Below are 21,315 nucleotides of genomic sequence, written 5' to 3' on the forward strand. Positions count from 1 at the left end.
AACTTCATTAGCTCAGTGCACTCGACTCCAGATAACTCAGTGCACTACTTAACTCTAAAGGGCTTAACCCCCCTCGACTCCATGGAACTTGGGCTACTCAATTTTGTTAGTTTGGCGACTCGGTTCAAACAATTCGATCTTCAAGACTATTCCCCATTTATTTCATTTCCTTATCCACAGTTAAGACTTACATCCTATGTTGGCCCACTGACAACTACTAAGAATATTCTCAAACGTACATCATCATAACCAAATGAAAAAACAATCATAAAATTATCACACTTAGTCTCCTAGATGTTGCCCTATAAACATGTGATGCTTAGCAATTGGAGATGCTGTCAATGGTTGTCAAATCTGATCTCCTCATTGGTGATATGGAGATGCTCTTTAAATTACTATAAAAATCCTAAGGAAGATATGTGCAAAAGGTATTGTCACACATGCACTCATTATTTTCTTCTTCTTCTATCCTATTGTTTTCATCTTCTCTTAGCTCATGTGCTAACTTTTGAGTCAAACTCCATCTCAACATCCATAACTCATGTGAATATTGCAAACTTCTCAGATATGCTCTTTGTCATCAAACGTCTCAGAGCATTCTAACATCATATCTCATTTAGAAATAATTTCGTGTTTTGCAATAACTTGTTCTTTCTCAACATCCATTCTAACCCTCATTTGAATATTGCAAACTTCTCAGATATGCTCTTTGTCATCAAGGCTTTCATCGTCTACCTCAGAGCAGTTACTTCCCACTGACTCATCATATCTCAATTTCACATAGAAATAATATCCTTCGTGTTTTGCAATAACTTGTTCTTCATTTGGCACACAAAATATTTTTAATTTCATTTCAAGTCCAATATCCATGATCTATGAGAGGTTTAACCTCAAACTATGAAAAACACATTGATTTAATAAAACTCAGGGATCAACGAACCTGAAGTTAGATACCAATTGTTGTTTTCACTATCATCATCATTAAATTAGTAGCTGTAATTATTCTTCTTAAATATTTTAAATTATATATTTTTTTATTGTTCATCATAGAATGCACTAACCTATCGAGATTAAACGGAGCAAGCATTAAAAATTCTATGATAGATCTATTGAATGATATAAAATAAATAAATACAAAATATTGGAGTGTGATTTGTATATAAATAAATGGACAAGTTAATGGAAATGAAACAAAGAAATACAATAATATTTGGTGCGCATTTAAAAATGAAATAACCAAATAAATAATAAAGAAAAAGAAGAAATGTGGCTGCTGGGATTCGAGCCCAGGTCTCCACGGCCACAACGTGGAATTCTAACCACTAAACTACAGCCACTTGATGTTTTGCAGCAACATTAAATTATATTTCTTATATATTCGTATTTATTATTTTTAATAAATTTTTTTTTAATGTGTGATTCCAATTATTGTTGTGTTTACTTTATAATCATCATTCAATTGTACTGTATTTTTTTTTCATCAACTCTGCATGGGTACATTTAGATCCCTTTCTCAAATGATAAAAATGCTTCGAGCATTATAACTATATATATATATATAAATATTAGAAAACTTTTATACCAAATATATATGGACAAAAAGTTGTTTAAGATATATTCTTTGTAGAGTAAAGTCACTATCAAACCACATGATGCTTAATTATTCTTTTTGTTTCCTCCCACACTGATGAAGATTATTCTAGATTATAAGATTAATTATCATCCATAACATAATTTAAAACGATGAATTTAAACATCTAAACTTATTTTTCAGATCCATGGCAAATTAAGTTTGCATGAATGAAAAACATCTTCTCGATCGGATGGATAATTAGATAATAGTAGATGCATGCAAACAAACACAGCTACAATTCTTTTAATTTATCCCTTCGGATTTGCAGTAGACTTTTCCGGCCGGGCAACGTCAGGCGGTGCAGAGCTCACGGGCGATGCCGATTCTGGCGTTGGGCACGTCGAAGAGTAGCCGGTGATTCTGCTGTTGCATGTTGGCGATCACGTTCACCACCGAGTTCACGTTATCCGGCGCCGCCGCCATCGCCAGGCACGTGATCGACCCCGAGCTGCTCCGTATCACCACGTTCTCCGACGGCAATGTCACGTTCATGCCTGAGAACAATAGGGTCACTGACGGCACGGCGGAGGCAGCGGCTGGCCCGTCGTAGCACGTGTCGAACCCGCCGAGGGTGGTGAGGTTGCCTGCTCCCGCGATCTTTGCCATCCGTCGCCGGAACTCGTCCCGCACGGCGGCGTACGCGGATGCGACTAGACGAGTGAACATGGTCCCGGAGTCGACGATGGTGCCTGCGCCGGTGGCCGGGTCGAAGGCCAGCGCCGACGAAGGTATGCTCACAGTGCGGCCGCCGACGCGGATTCCGATGAGGTTGACGTAGTAGAGTGAGGGGCGGCGGGGGTTGGAGAGCAGGGGGGTGGTCTTGATCCGCTTGGGTTGGCCGACGGGGCCGAGGCGGAGGGATCCGGAGAAGTTGAGTGAGCGGAAGCTGGGGAGGCAGTAGGAGAAGGTGGAGGAGTAGAGGTTGTTGGTTTGAGACAGGAAGGAGAGGGGCCCGCGGCCGAGGCCGAGGAGCCCCTGCGGAGGCAGGGAGGCGCCGCCGCTGGTGACGCGCTGCAAGCACCCGAAGGTGTAGTCTGCCACGACGTCGGAGGCGAGCGCGAGGGCGTCCTGCGCAAGCGCCGCCTCGATGGCGGCGCTGCCGTAGGTGAGGTTGAAACCGCAGGAGGAGGCGGAGTCGAAGGCGGAGGAGCAGGGAGTGGGATTGGGGGCCTGCGAGCACTGCGGGGCGCCGCAGGGAAGCGGACGGAAGGTGGAGGAGAGAGAGGAGGAGAAGAGCGGTGGAGGCAGGGCAGCCGAGGCAGCCAGAGCAGGGGAACCAGGCGGCGTCGTTGCTGGTGTCGAGGGCCACCAGCATGGTCTGCGGCGGGGAACCGAGTTTGGCGCGGACGACGTAGTTAGGAATCTGGAGGAGCTGGCGGCCGGGGGCGAGGGGGACGGAGGAGCGGCCGGCTGCGAGGGAGGAGAGGAATAAGAGGCGAGAGGCGTCGCTGGCTTGGAGCTCCTTGATCAGGGCGTCCTCCCACGAGCTAGAGCCACCGGAGGAGGAGGTGGAGAAGCGGAAAGGGGAGCAGGGGCCGAAGGCGTGGAGGACGCGGACAGTTGATCCGACGTCCGGGTGGGGCGGCGCATTTGCCGGCGGCCGTGGCCGCTGCCGGCGCAGCCAAAACAAGTAGTAGCAGTAGATTTAAGAACAGTAGTGAGGCCATCATTTTCACTCAGCTCGTCGATTGGCTGCTCAACCTGAAGCAAGCAGATGGATTTAAATAGAAATTACAGCAAAATTTACATTTTTTCCTACGCTTTTCCACACTTTTCATTTTACCCCTCATAACTTATTATATTTAATTCTATCAAATATAAGAAAATTAGTTTCCATTATGCATACGAGCGTAATTTTTAAAACAGCTTTGTTTTAAAAAAATGCTCTAACATTTTATTAATGTTAAATTGGCTTTAGTATTTTGGGTTTACCACAAAAAAATATTATAATCAAGAACAATAAAATAGGCACGTTGCTAGCCATTGATTGCAAATTACGTAAGAGAAAGCTAATATTCTAAATCACAAGGGGGCAAATAAAACTGGGTAAAAATGTGGGGAGGGTGAAAAACGTAATTTTCCATAATAAGTAGGGTAAAATGATGAAACTATAATTGGATGCATTATTGGTTGCAATGTGAGGCACAGACTGGATTCCACGTAGCTCTGTCTCCTGGAATGCTCACCAGCTCTTGTGCTTTGCTTCCCTTCATAATGCACCCCAGACAACGTCACCCAAGAGGACACGTGTCCAATTTACTGATATATACCGCTGACGTGGCAAATAGAATCCATCTATGTCTTATTAAGATCTAATAAGATTTATAAAAGTATCTAGAGTTCTATAATCGTATCGTCTTAATTACAAGATTGAGTTTATTGTTCGGTTTATATAGAAGATTTATAATTAATTTTATTAGGATTTATATTTTTTCCAAACAATCAAAAATCAGTAATAAACTGTTCCGGTTGAGAAGTGTATCTAGACACGTCACCGGACCTTCCTCACCATAGGTATGGCACAAGAGGATGAGTTGGGTGCAATGGAGTCTAGTCTTCAGGATCTTCTAGACCTGCGAACACAACAAGCGTGAATAGGAAAGCTAGGGGATGCCCTGGTGCGACCACTCCAACGCTCAAGTCAAGGACGACAGAAGGAAAAAGATGAACAGTGGAGCAAAACTTGAGCGTAAAAGAGAGTCGAGAGTGAAGAAGATACCTACTGAGGAGGAAGTGGTCGTTTTAAGGGGAGATAAGTGTGTATATCTGTCATGTCATCATTTAAGGAATGTCCCATCACAATTAAAGAGGTGTCAGGAATAATTGAGTTCCTTGTCTCATCGTGGGAAAGGGGCCATCTTGTCATGGTTTGTGCAGGTGTCAGAGATATGGTGGTAATTAATGGGGGTTTGGGCTTGTCAGAGGTCATGATGGGATATACCAGGCACGAGAGGGAGCTTCGTCCGTTTGACTTGATTCAGCTCAATGAGAGGTGTATGCGACAAGGGCGGGAGTCGCCGTAGCGATTCAACAACAAGGGAGCCAAATGGGTGATTCGGCTACGAGGGAGCCGAATGGGCTATTCGGCTATGAGAGAGCCGAGTGGGTGATTCGGCCATGAGAGGACCGAATGGACGATTCGGCCATGAGAGGGTCGAATGGGTGATTCGGCTCTTGGTGGAGTAGGAGAGAGAGAGAACTTGATCAACCGGGCTCGTGGGCATGGCTGACTAGACTTATAGGAGGGACCAGGATCGGACTCGAGTCTAACCGGGGCCCTCAGAATGTCTCCGTAACATAAACAATTTAATTTTTTTAATTTATATTCAATGTACCAACAAATTTGTACCTTTATATTATATGGTCGTTTGAAAAATATGATAAAATTAAAAGATTTTTTTTTTCTCTTCTAAAATTCAAATAGATAAATGAATGAACAAATTATAAAATTAAAAGTTACTTTTATTTTTCATTTAGCATTAAAATAGACAAATGAATGGGAAAAGGAAAATAAGTCTACCGTACTCAAAATAATATTATTAAATAAACTTATTTTCTTCACAAACCATTACTCACTGCATCTTTGAAAAATTTCATTCCTCTCCCTTTCGAGTATATATGTAAATAAATAAATAATGTTTTAATTTCCCATAATAAAAGGATTGATCTTCTTGCTAAATAAAAACATTTATTTATTGTTTTAATTGCATTTATTTTATTAATTAAAATGACACAAAAGTGTAAAAGAAAATATAGGTATACAATCTAAAACGAACGCAGTCTACAGCTACCCGTTCACATACAAGTCTTACCAGAGCTGGGTCCCACTGTAGCTCTCCTATACCGTATCTTCCCCAATTCCACCGTCCACTCTTCTCCGTTTTCCCTTCCGGTAACGGCTGATTTCCTTCGCCCGTCGACTTCTTCCATTCATCGCCCCTTCCGCTTCGATCCGTTCCGCTTCTTCTGCTATAATTTCATCAATCGCAGCTTGATTTGCTTCCAATAACCCCATGGCGTTTCTCCCCTTCGTCGCCCTCTAAAACTGCTTCCAAAAAGAAATTTTTTTTAAGTATAATCTCTACTGTCTACCCCTTTGATCACAGGCCGGTTCTTTCGTCGTTCGCAAGCCAATCACATCCTTTATTAATCCATGCTTTGCTGATCTCGGCACCATTGTGGTGTGGCGCTCTTCTTTTGGCATCCAGTTTTGTATTTTAGTACTTCTGGAGTTCGTGGGCGGCTGTTGATCTTGAAAATCTAGGAGTTTTGGGATTCGGCGGTGAGGAAAAAAATCGTTTTTTTTATCAGGATGATCGGGAAAAGGAGCGCGGGCAAGGCGTCCCTATTGTTCTTGCTGCTGCTAGGGTTCGGGGTTTTCATCGCTACCTATAACCTTGTCACGATGGTGCTCCACCACCAGCGGCAGGAGTCGAGGCTCGGGGTTCCTGGTGAGGATCCGGTCACTGGGATGCCGGCTGATAGGAGGAGACTGGGACGGCAGACGCGGCCGTTTCACGTGGCGGTCACTGCGACCTCCGCGGCGTACAGCAGGTGGCAGTGTCGTCTGATGTACTACTGGTACAAGAAGATGAAGGACGGTGAGGGGTCAGAGATGGGAGGGTTCACGAGGGTGCTGCACTCCGGGAAGCCGGACAATCTAATGGATGAGATCCCGACCTTTGTTGTGGATCCCCTCCCTGCCGGTGCGGATCGGGTGAGAGTTCTTTTCTGCGATCCTTGTTCACATGCATCAATCTAGAATGACGATTATAATTTGGTTTGCCTCCGTAACCTGAATATGCTTAAAATTTGACGTTTATAATTTGGTTTGCCTCCATAACCTGCTTTTCTTTTTCTCTGATGAATCTGCAATTTAGTGTTTTGTCAGTGAAGCAAAAGTTATGTCTGGTCCATAACCTGCTTTTCTTTTTCTTTGATGAATCTGCAATTTAGTGTTTTGCCAGTGAAGCAAAAGTTACGTCTGGTCTTATGCAAAATTTGTCACTCATTAAATTATCATATGCAAGGTATAGAGGATCTACCGATTTTCTCACAAGTTCACTTACTACTTATCTTCAAGAGATGTGTTTTAAGGAATGAAATACTTAATAAATGCTGCAAACATGTGGTTGTTGCGAGTTATAAATAGTTTGGATTTTCCTTATGGATTGTATACCCTAAATATAGGTTATTTTGGGATCACATTAACTTATCCAGTTGGTGATCATGCGCGTAGTTATTTTATTCACCATAAGAATGCTTCTGTTCTAATAATATCAGATGAATTCCTGCAACTTCTTCTCTGTATAACTCATTTATTGCTGTGTAGTTGTTATGATGACTGAGTGCTTGCTGGCTTGATGATGTAACAAATCCTTGATCAGCGAGAAGAATATCATTTCTATTTAATAGATGAGGAAAATCATTTTTTTGAAGTGCTTCCTCGATGTGGTTTCAGGGGTACATTGTCCTAAACAGACCTTGGGCCTTTGTTCAATGGCTGGAGAAAGCAACTATTCCGGAGGAGTAAGCTTAGTTCCATTTGACTTTACTTCAATTGCTATATGCGAAAAAACTGTATTTGTTGAATGGGAAAAACTGCAGGTATATATTAATGGCCGAACCCGATCATATTTTTGTCAAACCATTGCCAAACTTGGCTAGTAACAATCATCCTGCAGGCTTCCAGTTCTTCTATATTAAACCAACAGAACATGTACAGATAGTAAGGAAGTTTTTTCCGGAAAAGAAGGGTCCTTTGACTAATATTGATCCCATTGGCAATTCTCCTGTGATAATTAAAAAGGTACATGTTTATTATTTGTTTAATAATTTTGCAACATGTGTTTACATAACAATGCCACATATGCTTCTCTTGAATGCAAACATTTGGAAGATTTTCTAAACATCTATCGTTGGAACTCTCTTTCTACACAATGCTCTCGGTACTATCTGGCTAATGCTCTTTTTTCATTTATCTTACTGAAGTCTGAGCTTGAGAAGATTGCTCCTACTTGGATGAATGTTTCTTTGAGTATGAAAGAGGATCCAGAGACTGACAAAGCTTTTGGATGGGTGTTGGAAATGTGAGATCTGATTTGTTCTACTTTACATTTTGAATTGATGAAGATACTAATGCTTTTTAAGTTGCGATATTATCTAGGTACGCTTACGCTATTGCAAGTGCATTACATGGTGTGCAACATATTCTTCGTAAAGATTTCATGATACAAGTATTCTTTCAATTCTTTTTTGTGTCTGTGGGTGTTTCACTAATGTGTTATATCTTAATTACACTTTCTAAATTTTTTATTACAGCCCCCTTGGGACTTGAAGTTAGGAAACACTCACATCATTCATTTCACATATGGATGTGACTATTCATTGAAGGTAACTTCCCTGGCCAATTTATATCTACATTTTGCACAGCAATAATTTGTAACTAACCTTATCTTGTTACAGACACAAACACTAAGATCAGCCTTTGTCACTGTTTTTTTTTTTGTCTACATACTGTATGTGTTTACCTCTGAATATTGTTTCATGCCAGGGCGAACTAACTTATGGTAAAATTGGAGAATGGCGCTTTGACAAAAGATCCTATCTTCGTGGTCCACCACCAAGGAACCTAAGTTTACCCCCTCCAGGAGTACCTGAAAGTGTGGTATGTAACTACTCAATACCTTGAATGTTCTTAAACATAATCAAGCCATTCTTTTTTGTCTTACTGTCCTAACTCTTCATTGTTTCCATTTGGTAAATGCAAGTGTTGCTTGACTTCATGTTTCGAGACTTTAAAACTCTAAAATTTTGTATAATTTGGAAGAAGATTTTCAACTGTAAACTTTGCCAGGTTTATAGTTTAATTGTTCCATTACTTACCTGACGTTTTCATTTTATCATCAAACGAAGCTACTGTAACTTCAAATTGTGATTGTAGTTGGGACACTTAAGATACTAACTTGATCATCTCGTTTTCTTTCAAAAGGATCTTTCCATTTGGTAGTTATATAATATATGTTCAGGCTCTCTACTAATGCATTGAAGCTTTAATGAGTTTCCAAAATGTATTTCGGGTAAGAAACAGGGATTCATTCCTCAGACCTCACAAGTGTCCTGTCACTGCTGTTTTGAATGAAAGTGAATGTTTTAGTTTGCAAATTCTTATCCGAGTTTCTAGTTGTCACATGATCCAAAGAAGGTAGCAGGATATACTTTGGGGGAATTCTTGTTGAAGATTGAAGGTACTACTAGTTAACTCAGCTAATAAAAGCCTTGGATATTGTTATCCAAGATGTTGGCACTGAACATTTTGGTTACTTAGCTTTGTGGGGAAAAAAATAATTAAAAAGCAATTCATGTAACATATTGCAATGGGAGAGATAGAAGGTTAATGCATTAGATATGTTTTCTTGGCAATTTGAGATATTAGTGGATGATATTTGGATCTTAGGAGGAACTGAATGCTGCAACCATATCCATTCTGAGCAGTATAAGTTGCTCAATCATATCAATCCATGGATTAGTATTTCTATGTTACTTGGGTTTATCCTGGCGAACACAGTTTTCTTTGCTTATTTTGGAGTTATATACATATATATAACTGGAAATATTGGAGTTGAAACCTTGGATCTCAGTAGGAAATGCTTTGTGCCCCAGAGTCCCCAGATCAATGTTCAGTTCTTTTTTTGAATTATATTGCTCTGTAAAAATACCCATTGGTCTCAGGTAAATTTTGCTGAGGCAGTTGGATAGCTGATAAGAATAGGCTTCCTTACGCTTTACTGCATAGAAATGAAGAGCTGTCAGATATGAGTGTGAACTGCAGACAATAGAAGTGTAGAATAAGCAGAAAGAACAATTAGCTGGTGACTTCAAAGCAAAAAAAAGCACATAATGGTATGACAATAAGAACTTCGAAATTTAGTTAGTCTGATGCAGCAAATAGCAATTGGAGAGAAATTTGTGAGTCTGCTGGGATCATGGATATGCTCTGGGAAAGGTGACTCTGGGTAAATTCTCCTTTGTTGTTGATATTTGTACCACCTTAAGCAGCAACAGGAACAAAGATTAACAAAATCCAAGGGATTGGTTGGATAAACATATTTACCTGTATGACCCAATAATTCTTGAGCTAAATGAGGATATTTGAGAAACAAAATCCTCATTTGGGTGTCAGTTTAAAATATTCATTCTCCAGAAAAATTCTGGAAAACATGCCAAATTCCAAGCGGTTGGTTTGCTTTACCTGGAATTTTGCATGTGAATTTTGAATGCTAAAACTCTTCATATATTGATCAAACACAAATCTGTCTTGCCAACTTTCCAGCTACATAATACTATTGGGTTCTTCATGATGCAGGTAACACTAGTAAAGATGGTCAACGAAGCCTCAGCTAACATCCCTGGTTGGGATGATGGAAGGTAGCTGGATTTTGAAAGCCTCACCGCTGAAGGAAATTAGTTCTAGCTTCGACGAGTACAGAAAGGAAAGTGTAAACACATAGGACTCACAAGAGATGAAACTTTGTACGCAGAAGCAAGATAGATCAATACCTCTAGGGTTCAAAACAATGTATTCTTACAATGATGTTGATCCCTCAGCTGATTGTAGGTGCATTCTTTTTCTGCCTCAAAGACACTTGATTATTTTCCGAAAACTATAAATGTAGTGACTGGAATATCTCCTGTACTCGATTAGTCATAAGCCATTTTGATACATTGTACTTGTTTGAATTTTACCCAATTTGTGGAGATATATAAAAGAGACAAGTTTTGATGACTTTGTTGGTGCATTCTATGCGAGAGATAGCATGAAAGAGATGTAGAATGAATTGAAAACATGCAAGAGGTTGATTGTTTGACAAGGTGTTCCTGTTTGTTGTTTCCATTATTGGATTGCTTGGGTTTGTTGCAGAAGTTGAAACTTTAGTTGTTGCTCACATGTTGTTTGCAGCACTGTGAGGTTGAGCTTCTCAACTGATGCACATTGTCTGCTCCTCACCAAACCATTCCATTTGTCCAAAACCCATAACCATCCACCAAATTCTTCATCTCTTTTTAGCCTATAAATAGCCTCGAGGCCTCCTTCCTTGATCTCCATCACAGCACATTGAATCGTTCGTCAATGGCTAACTCCATAGCTCTCTTGTTTCTCTCCCTCGCTCTTTGCTTTCTCCTCCCTAGCCCCTCTCTTGCCCAATTCGGCTTCGGCCAGCAGGGCTTCGGGCAGCCGTGGTTGAGTCAACGTCGTCTTGGCTACCGGAGCCAATGCCAGCTTGAGCGCCTCGCCGCTCTCGAACCCACGCGTCGAGTGCCGTCGGAGGCTGGCTTCACCGAGTACTTTGACCAATTCCACGAGCAGTTGCAGTGTGCCGGCGTAGTCGCCTACCGTCGCACCATTCAACCGAGAGGCCTCGTCTTGCCTTACTACTCCGACGCCCCTAGACTCGTCTACATAGTCCAAGGTAAGCGATCGATATTCATTATCTTCTTTTTTACAGTATTATTCATTATGGCATTCAATTGTCGCGCGTCCTTCAATTCCTAGCTCATTGATAGTATATACGTGCAGGTAGGGGTATCTCCGGAACGGTGATTCCTGGTTGCCCAGAGTCATTCCAATCTCTACGACAAGGCTTTGAGCAACAGTGGGAAGAGGAAGTGGAAAGCCAGAGCCAGCAGCGTTTCAGGGACGAGCACCAAAGGGTTCAATTCTTCCGTGAGGGCGATGTTCTGGCATATCCTGCCGGCGTCGCTAATTGGGTCTACAATAACGGTGAAGTTCCTATCGTAGCGATTGCTGTCGCCGACACAAGCAGCAATGCCAACCAACTCGATCGCCAACACAGAGTTAGTTTAATTCAAATTCGTATAGTAATTCATTCACTAATTTCTAATAAAACATGCATCGATAAGCTAATTAATTAATTATATTTATATGTCCGCGCGTTTAGCAATTTCTATTGGCGGGCAGAGAGAGACAATCCCACGAGCAAATCGCACAGGTAGAAGAGAGATTCCAGCAACAGAAGGGGAATAACCTCCTGAGCGGCTTCGAACTCGACCTACTGGCTGAGGCTATGGGAGTAGACAAGGAAGTCGTGAGGAAGATTCAAAATCTAAACGACAACAGAGGTGACATTGTTCACGTGGAGAAAGGGCTACAGATGTTGGAACCACAGAGACATGCTGAGCAGGAGGCTCAAGAGCAAGAGAGAGAGGAAAGAGAAGAGACGACACAGGAGAGGAGCTGGGGAACATCATGCGAACGTAGTAATGGATTGGAAGAAACTTACTGCACCCTAAAGAACAGACAAAACATTGCCAATCCCACTCTTGCCGACTACTACAACCCACGCGCTGGAAAACTCACTAGCCTCAACGTCCAAAAGCTTCCCATCCTTCGCTTCATCCAACTCAGTGCCGAAAGAGGAGTTCTTCGACGGGTAATATCTTCGATCATTCACATCGATATATATATCGTTACTTTACAAGTATAAACATTTAATACTGACATTAATTGTCTGACATTTTTCATCGATCTATGCAGAATGCAATTCAACCACCTCACTGGAATATCAATGCTCACAGTATCATGTATGTGGTAAGGGGAAGTGGTCGCTTGCAGGTGGTCGGCCACCAAGGTCGAACCGTGTTCGACGGTGAGCTCCGTCAAGGACAACTGTTGGTGATCCCACAACAGCACATAGTAATCAAGAAGGCACAGAGCGAGCAATTCGAGTGGATCTCATTCAAGACCAATGAGAATGCGTTGGTGAGCCATATTGTGGGTAAAACATCTGTTCTTCGAGGAATTCCGGTGGAGGTGCTGATGAACTCCTACCGCGTCTCGAGAGAGGAAGCCAGAAGGCTCAAGTTCAACAGAGGAAATGAGATAGCAATCTTCAGTCCTCGACAGGAGAAGGAAGATCGAGCTGCTGCGTAACCTATCTACTGTAGAGTGTCACAGAATAAATAATCAAGGCTAACTCTAATGGAATAATAATAAAGTTAAGGCTATCTAGTATCAAATAAAGCCTTGCTTGTAGTTTTGGCTCTCAAAATCAAATAAATAAATAATTAAATAAAGCTATGGCTGATCAATTTATCAACGTCTTAATTAATATATGCATATATAATTTTTATGCCTTTTTTCTGATATATGCAACTCATGAACATCCACACTTATCTCATCATTGATAGAATTAAGTCAATTTCCACAACATATATATTTTACAGCACAACTAATATGAATATAATTAATATCTCATTAACTTAATTATGCTCAAATACAAATGCAAACAATAGATTTATACGTGAATCTTATAAATTCTTATCTAAACCACGTACAAGCCATGATTTTTTTTAATTTTTGTATTAGTTAAGTCTATTTCATTGTTAATTATATATGCTCAACTCTTAATTATATTAATATTTATTGTGACTAGCTAGTAATATTGTCAATGAGTCAATCCTATTTTAATTGGCTTAAATAAATATATATATGTCCTCTTCAATGTAAGAAAACGTACGTCACAATATATATATATATATAATCTCGCATCACCTCGCTCGTGAGATGCTTCAATGTCTAAATCTCGTTTCAATATGAAAATCTTCTCTATTAATCGTTAGGTTAGTCGTCCCCTAATGCATGAATTACGAAGCACTATTAACAATTAGCATAATAAACCAAATGAAAACTTTGCATATCCACTCTTGAAATTAGGATGTGGCCTTTAAAGTGAATGATCGTGTCACGCCCCCGGGGTATATTTGTTCGCCAACTCAGTTGGTACCTCCAGTGATAATGTGAGAAATATGATATTGAACTCTTCTCTTCTTCAGTAAAAGGTGAAATTCGCCACTTCAACGGCTCCACACGTTCGACCTTACGACCATCTGTGAGGAGGTAAATCGAGAAGCTCCAGTTGGCTATGACGGAGGAGGACATTATCTCAGCTTCGCTGAGATTTAATCGCCCTTACCTACTTCAATAATTCTGTTTCATCATAATCAACTCAACTATATATGCCCTGAGAGCGATATGATATTAAACTCAGTTCATGCAAAATAAACATAGATGCAAAATAAAAATTTGCTAACTTTTCAAATGCTAATGCGTGTCCGTAGGACTGTACATGCAAATATAATCTACCAAGCAAGATAAAAAATTATACTATTCTAACAAAATTCAAAGATTCGATACGACAAGGAGAATAACCAAACAATAGTGGAAAGAAACACCAACATAATTTGAAGAGAACTAAAACTCGGTATCAAGTGCGATCGACAAACACTGATCTCTAAACAATGCTAGGGTAGTCGGCATAACATATCCTCTACCTGCTAACTTAGAAGTCAAATGAAAGTAAGGGGTAGTGGGTGCAATTGACTCAACACGTATAGGAAAGATAGTGCATGAACTACACAGTGTACTAAAGAGATGAAAAGGATGCAGTCCCGATAATATTACTTACTAATAAAAGTAAGAACACCGACATAACTATTTGCTAAGAAGAGTAAAAACAACAATATAACTATCTACTAACCTGCTCAACCAGGTATAATCAATAAACAAACAGAAGGTATATATGTAATATATCCTGCACAAAATAAAATATTACAAACAGTCTGCAATAACAATCAATCAAGATCTTCTACACACAACAAGTCCTGATTGCATGCAACAATATGCGCTATACTATGGATCTTGTGGGCAGTCAAGGTGTAGGATAATCTCTATTTGTGCACAAAAGCATGTTACTATAACAACATTATATAACAACAACATGTAAACCAGTAACAACCTCCACCTAAGAATACTAGCTATCTAATCAAAATATCTCAACTAATTCCATGGTAACCTCATAAATACAGTAAAAACAACAAGGTCAGAATAAAACAGTGCTATATGATAGTCCAAATTAGAAGACAACCTGATAGAATATTCTACCACTTTGCTACGGTATGATAGCTATAATGTACAGACAAGAACATACATGTACAACTACATGGCTAAGGTATACGGTCTTCTTGCCTGGCCATATACCCGGGACAACATAATATATATATAATCACTAGTATAAGTATACAACTATATATACTATGGTATGATATCACTAACATCTAAGCACGAGCATAAGTATACTATACTACTGTATGATATCCCTAATATATATATAGGCATAAGGCTAAATATATAACTATACTATGATATAATTAAATGCATCAGCATAAATCTATAACTACACTATGGTCTGATAATATCACAAATATATATAAATAAATCAAGCATGAATAACAATGAGGCTGCATGGATATCAAAATAAACTAAAATAAGATCAAACAATATAATTAAGTATCAATCTCAAGAAGTGATATAGAGTGGAGTCCAGATAAAATTATTATATTTTAAATTAAAAAGGACTTAATTATAAATTATAAAATTTATTAGACTTTTATGTAAAAATCCAAATAAAAGGGATTGAACGTGACTTTTTCTCCCTAATTTTTTTCTCTTTAAAACCTCTCTAATATTCCTAAACCCTAATCTCAAAAAAAAAATCTCACCTTCAAACTCCTCATGCCACCGCTGCCGTCATCCTTGCTCCTTATCATCATCGTCGTGCATGTTGTCACAGTACTGCCAACATTTCACAAAATCAAGTGCAAATAGATATTTAATTGAGGTGGAGGTTCTTGCTTGATCTCTTTCAATTTCTTTTCGTGCATGATTAAACCGTTGGATCCTTTTTGCTTGATCTTTTATTGATTCAAAATTCAACCACATCCAAGAATTTCTTAGCTCTGTTCGATTGCTAGTTTCACTCAGATTATATGATATAAATCAAGTATACATAGTGTATAAAATACTATCAATTTTATTTGGATTTCCATATACAGGAAGTAAAATTTATTTATTTTTATTTGTTCTTATTAAAGGGTTAATTCATATACAAATTATTGTATAAGTTACCATAAGGATACTTCCTTATGATAATAAATAAACAAAAAAAATTCATTCTATTAGCAAATATTAACAGATGACATATTTTTTTTGTTATCCATATGGTTGATTTTTATCATGCATGTTGTTTGCTTTTCTTATGGTATCTATGGTTGTTTTTTTTTTAAAATTAATAATGGAAAAGAAAGAGATAATTTGAGTTATGATGAGAAAATAAGAGGGGATGAATATAATTAATAAATTATGTTCTTACAGTTCGTATAATTGAAATAAGTAATATAACTATATGAGAGAATTTCGGCTCAACACTCACATGAAGTATATGGCTTCCCAACCAAGTTAATTAAAAAGTGAATATATCTCTCATGTCATGGAACTCAATTATATTTGTTATAAAAAATCTAAGATTAATTATATCAGAGTAATGAGGGAAATAACTCTATAAATATAGAACTCTTTATTCTGCAATTCGAAAGAGCTTTCGAATCTTTCAGCGCATGCCTAAACTTCGAACAAATTGAGATAAATTTTTTTCACAGGATGGATTGCATGTCGTTCACCCTATTCTTATGTGAGACATCTCACAGGATAGATTGCAGGTCGTCCATCCTATTTTCGTGTGTGAGATAATTTTCGGGTGGATTACGGGTCGTTCACACAATCTATGTATGTATAGATGCATACTTATGATGCTATTTCATTACTAGTGGATTGCAGGTCATTCACTGTATTATACGATGCATTTCTTTCAAGTGGGTTGCAAGTCACACACATTGATATTTTTCATTTATACATGATATGTTTGTATTAAGTGAAATGTAGGTCGTTCCCCTTAACTTAAACGTCACATTCTAGATGAATAGATTGTATGTCGTTTACCCACTCAAGAAATCATATATTGAGTGGTCGAATAAAATAAGATCATAATGAAAATTGATGATATTAATTAAAAAAGAAATAAAAGACGAATGATATGAAAAAGATAAATGATAATTGATGGTGTTGCCTTTTTTAATACTATTTTCATGCACGTCTATCGTATCTCTATTTTACACTTTATGCTCACTTTTTTTTTCCCTTTGATCTCCAGATTTACAGACTTGAGATAATTTTCGAGATTTGATCAATAAAGTTAGACGATTGTTCAGAGATACTCAGCGATAGTTACGGAGATGATTTCTACAGAGTTCATTAAGTTTGTGTTATTTGTATAGTTGACTACTTATACATTTTGGTATTTCAACATTGTTCATTTCATTATCTACATGAGATCAGTTGTCAATTATGTCATGGTATAGTTGAGTCAGATTTTGAGATCGAATATTTTCTACATCATTAAATAAAGTATTAACATATTTATGTTCGCACAGTCTGTATATTCTTGTTGGGTATTATTTATAGATTTTGATGTAGAATAAATATTATCCGAACAAGAAAACTAATTTCATATAGGAATGGAGGTCTTCGGGTCGTGAAGTAACTTAACTAGCTTCTTGGGTGAAGTAAGTTTTATTTGTTGTTGCTCACACGTTGTTTGCAGTACTGTGAGGTTGAGCTTCTCAACTGATGCACATTGTCTGCTCCTCACCAAACCATTCCATTTGTCCAAAACTCATAACCATCCACCAACCTCTTCATCTCTTTTTAGCCTATAAATACTCCCGAGGCCTCCTTCCTTGATCTCCATCACAGCACATTGAATCACTCGCCAATGGCTAACTCCATAGCTCTCTTGTTTCTCTCCCTCGCTCTTTGCTTTATCCTCCCTAGCCCCTCTCTCGCCCAATTCGGCTTCGGCCAGCAGGGCTTCGGCCAGCCGTGGTTGAGTCAACGTCGTCTTGGCTACCGGAGCCAATGCCAGCTTGACCGCCTCGCCGCTCTCGAACCCACGCGTCGAGTGCCGTCCGAGGCTGGCTTCACCGAGTACTTTGACCAATTCCACGAGCAGTTGCAGTGTGCCGGCGTAGTCGCCTACCGTCGCACCATTCAACCGAGAGGCCTCGTCTTGCCTTACTACTCCGACGCCCCTAGACTCGTCTACATAGTCCAAGGTAAGCGATCGATATTCATTATCTTCTTTTTTACAGTATTATTCATTATGGCATTCAATTGTCGCGCGTCCTTCAATTCCTAGCTCATTGATAGTATATACGTGCAGGTAGGGGTATCTCTGGAACGGTGATTCCTGGTTGCCCAGAGTCATTCCAATCTCTACGACAAGGCTTTGAGCAACAATGGGAAGAGGAAGTGGAAAGCCAGAGCCAGCAGCGTTTCAGGGACGAGCACCAAAGGGTTCAATTCTTCCGTGAGGGCGATGTTCTGGCATATCCTGCCGGCGTCGCTAATTGGGTCTACAATAACGGTGAAGTTCCTATCGTAGCGATTGCTGTCGCCGACACAAGCAGCAATGCCAACCAACTCGATCGCCAACACAGAGTCAGTTTAATTCAAATTCGTATAGTAATTAATTCATTCACTAATTTCTAATAAAACATGCATCGATAAGCTAATTAATTAATTATATTTATATGTCCGCGCGTTTAGCAATTTCTATTGGCGGGCAGAGAGAGACAATCCCACGAGCAAATCGCACAGGTAGAAGAGAGATTCCAGCAACAGAAGGGGAATAACCTCCTGAGCGGCTTCGAACTCGACCTACTGGCTGAGGCTATGGGAGTAGACAAGGAAGTCGTGAGGAAGATTCAAAATCTAAACGACAACAGAGGTGACATTGTTCACGTGGAGAAAGGGCTACAGATGTTGGAACCACAGAGGCATGCTGAGCAGGAAGCTCAAGAGCAAGAGAGAGAGGAAAGAGAAGAGACGACGCAGGAGAGGAGCTGGGGATCAGCATGCGAACGTAGTAATGGATTGGAAGAAACTTACTGCACCCTCAAGAACAGACAAAACATTGCCAATCCCACTCTTGCCGACTACTACAACCCACGCGCTGGAAGACTCACTAGCCTCAACGTCCAAAAGCTTCCCATCCTTCGGTTCATCCAACTCAGTGCCGAAAGAGGAGTTCTTCGACGGGTAATATCTTCGATCATTCACATCGATATATATATATATCGTTACTTTACAAGTATAAACATTTAATACTGACATTTTCTCGATCGATCTTTTCATCGATATATGCAGAATGCAATTCAACCACCTCACTGGAATATCAATGCTCACAGTATCATGTACGTGGTAAGGGGAAGTGGTCGCCTGCAGGTGGTCGGCCACCGAGGTCGAACGGTGTTCGACGGTGAGCTCCGTCAAGGACAACTGTTGGTGATCCCACAACAGCACGTAGTAATCAAGAAGGCACAGAGCGAGCAATTCGAGTGGATCTCATTCAAGACCAATGAGAATGCGTTGGCGAGCCATATTGTGGGTAAAACATCTGTTCTTCGAGGAATTCCGGTGGAGGTGCTGATGAACTCCTACCGCGTCTCGAGGGAGGAAGCCAGAAGGCTCAAGTTCAACAGAGGAAATGAAATAGCAATCTTCAGTCCTCGACAAGAAAGAGAACAGCAGCAGGGTAGCGTACTCAATAGTGTTAAGGAGTTGATCACCGGAGTTTTTATGGCCTAATAAAGCTATAATTAAGGTTGAATAATAAAGCCTTCCTTGTAGTTCTGGCACTTTAGTCAAATAAATAAAAAGTCAAACGCTGGACTTTAATTATGCACTTATACCTGCATTGCTCTTGTTATTTCTGTTTATCGTTCTATCTTGCAAAAGTTGTGTGCTGCTGCTTATTCTTCTTCAAATTTTGTGATTCTTCTGCAAAAGTTTCACTATTAGGGAACAATGAATTACTCAACTAAGAGTTTTACAGTAGATGAACCTATACAAGATCAGCCGACTTGACTTGTCGTATCATCAGGCATCAAAAACTGAGATTGTAAATTGATGATTGTACAACGAGCAAAGAATTCCCAGGTTGTTTTTATTCTCTATTCTCCTATTTATTTAACTCCAGCCATTGAGGCTCTGCACAGTAGAAGAGCCAGAAACAGATGGAACAAAACCTCGCCCGCCAAAAACTGGACGCATGAATGCATCATCGAACTTCCGCCAATAGTGATGAACCCTATGAGTTGGTTTTGTGAGGAGCAATCTAAGATTGTATGGCCGAGCTATATGTTCCCCTATTTCATCTTCCAAGGCCTGTCCATTCTCCATGAGCGGCCATAGGAGAGATTTGGGGGTTGATTGATCAGAGGACATGCTGCTGAAGTGCTTTGCGCTATGTGGCAATAAGAACCTCAAGAGGGGCTTCGTCATCAATCCAAAAACCTACGAGGCATCATTTAAGCTAGTAAAACAATCAGAAATTTCACTCCAGAAAAAGAACTGCTTATAGCATTTGATAATCACCAGCTTGTTTATTTATTTAGCTTGAACATTACGGCAAATTCGAATTCAGAAGGTGGCAAACATAACAGGAATCTGTACATATTTCCTACTTCAGCAAACACAAAGACTTACCACAGTGCTGAAGAGCACAACAGAGATAGTGCTAGTGATCATAATTGCATTTCCTCGCAGTTGAGTGTGTCCAGATCTTGCAAACTGTAAGTTCAATAGATATATATATTATCAGAATTTGAAAATTGGAGATGTGTTCATCTTTCAAATCATCTATCTGAATTAGATTATCAAAAGAACTGCAGGGTGACAAAAAATTCATGCTAAACATCAGTTGAATGTCAAGAAATGTATTATCAAGAAACATTAGTATTTTGATTGAACTGGACATATAATGAATTAGGAAAAGCATCTCTGCCTCCTTTTTTAATATTAACAGATCTATTGTGAAAAAAACTTCAAATTTGATAACCTGATTGTAAGCAAGTGCTATGGACACTGCACCTCTCATGAGACCTGCCCACCATATCGTAACCTGTCTAAATTTGTGTGAATCTTCAATATAATCTATTACTGAATCAATCTGATGAACTTAGTGAGAATGATTATATGTGCACTTACTTGCTGTTTAAAAATGAGTCTCTCGTCTGGAGATTTCTTTGTTAGGTTGGATAGAAATGAGAGTGGAAATACAAAAGCAGCTCGACCAACCAAAACTAGCCCTAACAAGATCGAGCTGATCTGAACTGATTTCCCAGGGCTGCAAAAAAAGCACATGAATGTTTCTTTAGAATCAGTATTAGTTAGAGGAACGAGAATCAGAAATGTTATTAGGCATGAGGTGTAGTAGATTTAGTCCTGTATTAGTACTTTTAGGTGTTTATGGTTTTATCATGAGTTCTAAAAATTTCATGTGAGTGTTTCATATCGAGACGCATGCAATGCAATGCAATACTTCATTTCCAAACCATACCTGCTACTAACAAACCTCCATTTTTCGATGTCCAACGCATCCATTCCGACATAAAGAAATAAAAAGGTTTCTGCAATGAAGGATAATGTGGCAAATGTGTGCCTGGATTTGCAAGAAAGGAAAGCAAAGAGAGATGGAGAATAATTAGTGGACTCGGACTCTATTTGATCGATGGGATGCTTAGAAACTGAGTTAATCAACAAATTAAAGACAAAATAGAGGCATTAAGATCATTTGTAACACACTTGGTAGTAATTCTGGAGCCCTCTGTGACATTGTGCCAGGTATAGTGTGACATGACTATCCCACAGAAGAATACTGTGAGGATGCCGCTTAGATCCAACAACTGCAACATAAAACAAAGCCTGA

General features: G+C 39.6%; 4 protein-coding genes, 1 non-coding gene and 1 pseudogene across 6 annotated transcripts; 3 read left to right on the top strand and 3 right to left on the bottom strand.

Moving 5' to 3' along the window:
• Positions 1 to 1,265: 1,265 nt before the first annotated feature.
• On the bottom strand, positions 1,266 to 1,337 carry TRNAH-GUG (transfer RNA histidin (anticodon GUG)). The gene has a single exon. It is a non-coding gene; the product is annotated as a tRNA-His (tRNA).
• Positions 1,338 to 1,799: 462 nt separating this feature from the next.
• Positions 1,800 to 3,313, bottom strand: LOC141823445 (aspartyl protease AED3-like; annotated as a pseudogene).
• A 2,212-nt stretch (positions 3,314 to 5,525) lies between these two features.
• LOC141823447 (hydroxyproline O-arabinosyltransferase NOD3-like) lies at positions 5,526 to 10,336 on the top strand. Of its 2 annotated transcripts, XM_074710729.1 has the most exons (9): positions 5,526 to 5,814; positions 5,945 to 6,350; positions 7,095 to 7,162; positions 7,241 to 7,442; positions 7,625 to 7,722; positions 7,800 to 7,869; positions 7,955 to 8,026; positions 8,187 to 8,300; positions 9,999 to 10,336. In XM_074710729.1, exons 2-9 carry the CDS (start codon positions 5,946 to 5,948, stop codon positions 10,062 to 10,064), a joined length of 1,095 nt encoding a protein of 364 aa, XP_074566830.1. In that variant the 5' UTR covers positions 5,526 to 5,814; position 5,945; the 3' UTR covers positions 10,065 to 10,336. The 2 variants fall into 2 exon arrangements, with proteins under 2 accessions (XP_074566830.1, XP_074566829.1); XM_074710728.1 differs by having other exon boundaries at positions 5,526 to 6,350.
• Positions 10,337 to 10,763: 427 nt separating this feature from the next.
• On the top strand, positions 10,764 to 12,584 carry LOC141825737 (cocosin 1-like). Its single transcript, XM_074713124.1, has 4 exons — positions 10,764 to 11,103; positions 11,211 to 11,488; positions 11,593 to 12,084; positions 12,189 to 12,584. The coding sequence occupies exons 1-4, from the start codon at positions 10,764 to 10,766 to the stop codon at positions 12,582 to 12,584; spliced, it is 1,506 nt and encodes a 501-aa protein (XP_074569225.1).
• A 4,735-nt stretch (positions 12,585 to 17,319) lies between these two features.
• Positions 17,320 to 19,193, top strand: LOC141823607 (cocosin 1-like). The gene is made up of 4 exons (XM_074710896.1): positions 17,320 to 17,659; positions 17,767 to 18,044; positions 18,153 to 18,644; positions 18,753 to 19,193. The coding sequence occupies exons 1-4, from the start codon at positions 17,320 to 17,322 to the stop codon at positions 19,191 to 19,193; spliced, it is 1,551 nt and encodes a 516-aa protein (XP_074566997.1).
• A 352-nt stretch (positions 19,194 to 19,545) lies between these two features.
• Positions 19,546 to 20,990, bottom strand: LOC141825107 (sodium/hydrogen exchanger 1-like). Its single transcript, XM_074712499.1, has 5 exons — positions 20,947 to 20,990; positions 20,595 to 20,733; positions 20,446 to 20,508; positions 20,094 to 20,177; positions 19,546 to 19,901 (listed from the first exon to the last, which is right to left on the bottom strand). The coding sequence occupies exons 1-5, from the start codon at positions 20,988 to 20,990 to the stop codon at positions 19,575 to 19,577; spliced, it is 657 nt and encodes a 218-aa protein (XP_074568600.1). The 3' UTR covers positions 19,546 to 19,574.
• Positions 20,991 to 21,315: the final 325 nt, after the last annotated feature.

Source organism: Curcuma longa, chromosome 3 (assembly GCF_044706935.1).
Source record: "Curcuma longa cultivar G26 ecotype Majalengka, Jawa Barat chromosome 3, ITB_CL_G26_1.1, whole genome shotgun sequence".
Taxonomy (NCBI): Eukaryota; Viridiplantae; Streptophyta; class Magnoliopsida; order Zingiberales; family Zingiberaceae; genus Curcuma; species Curcuma longa.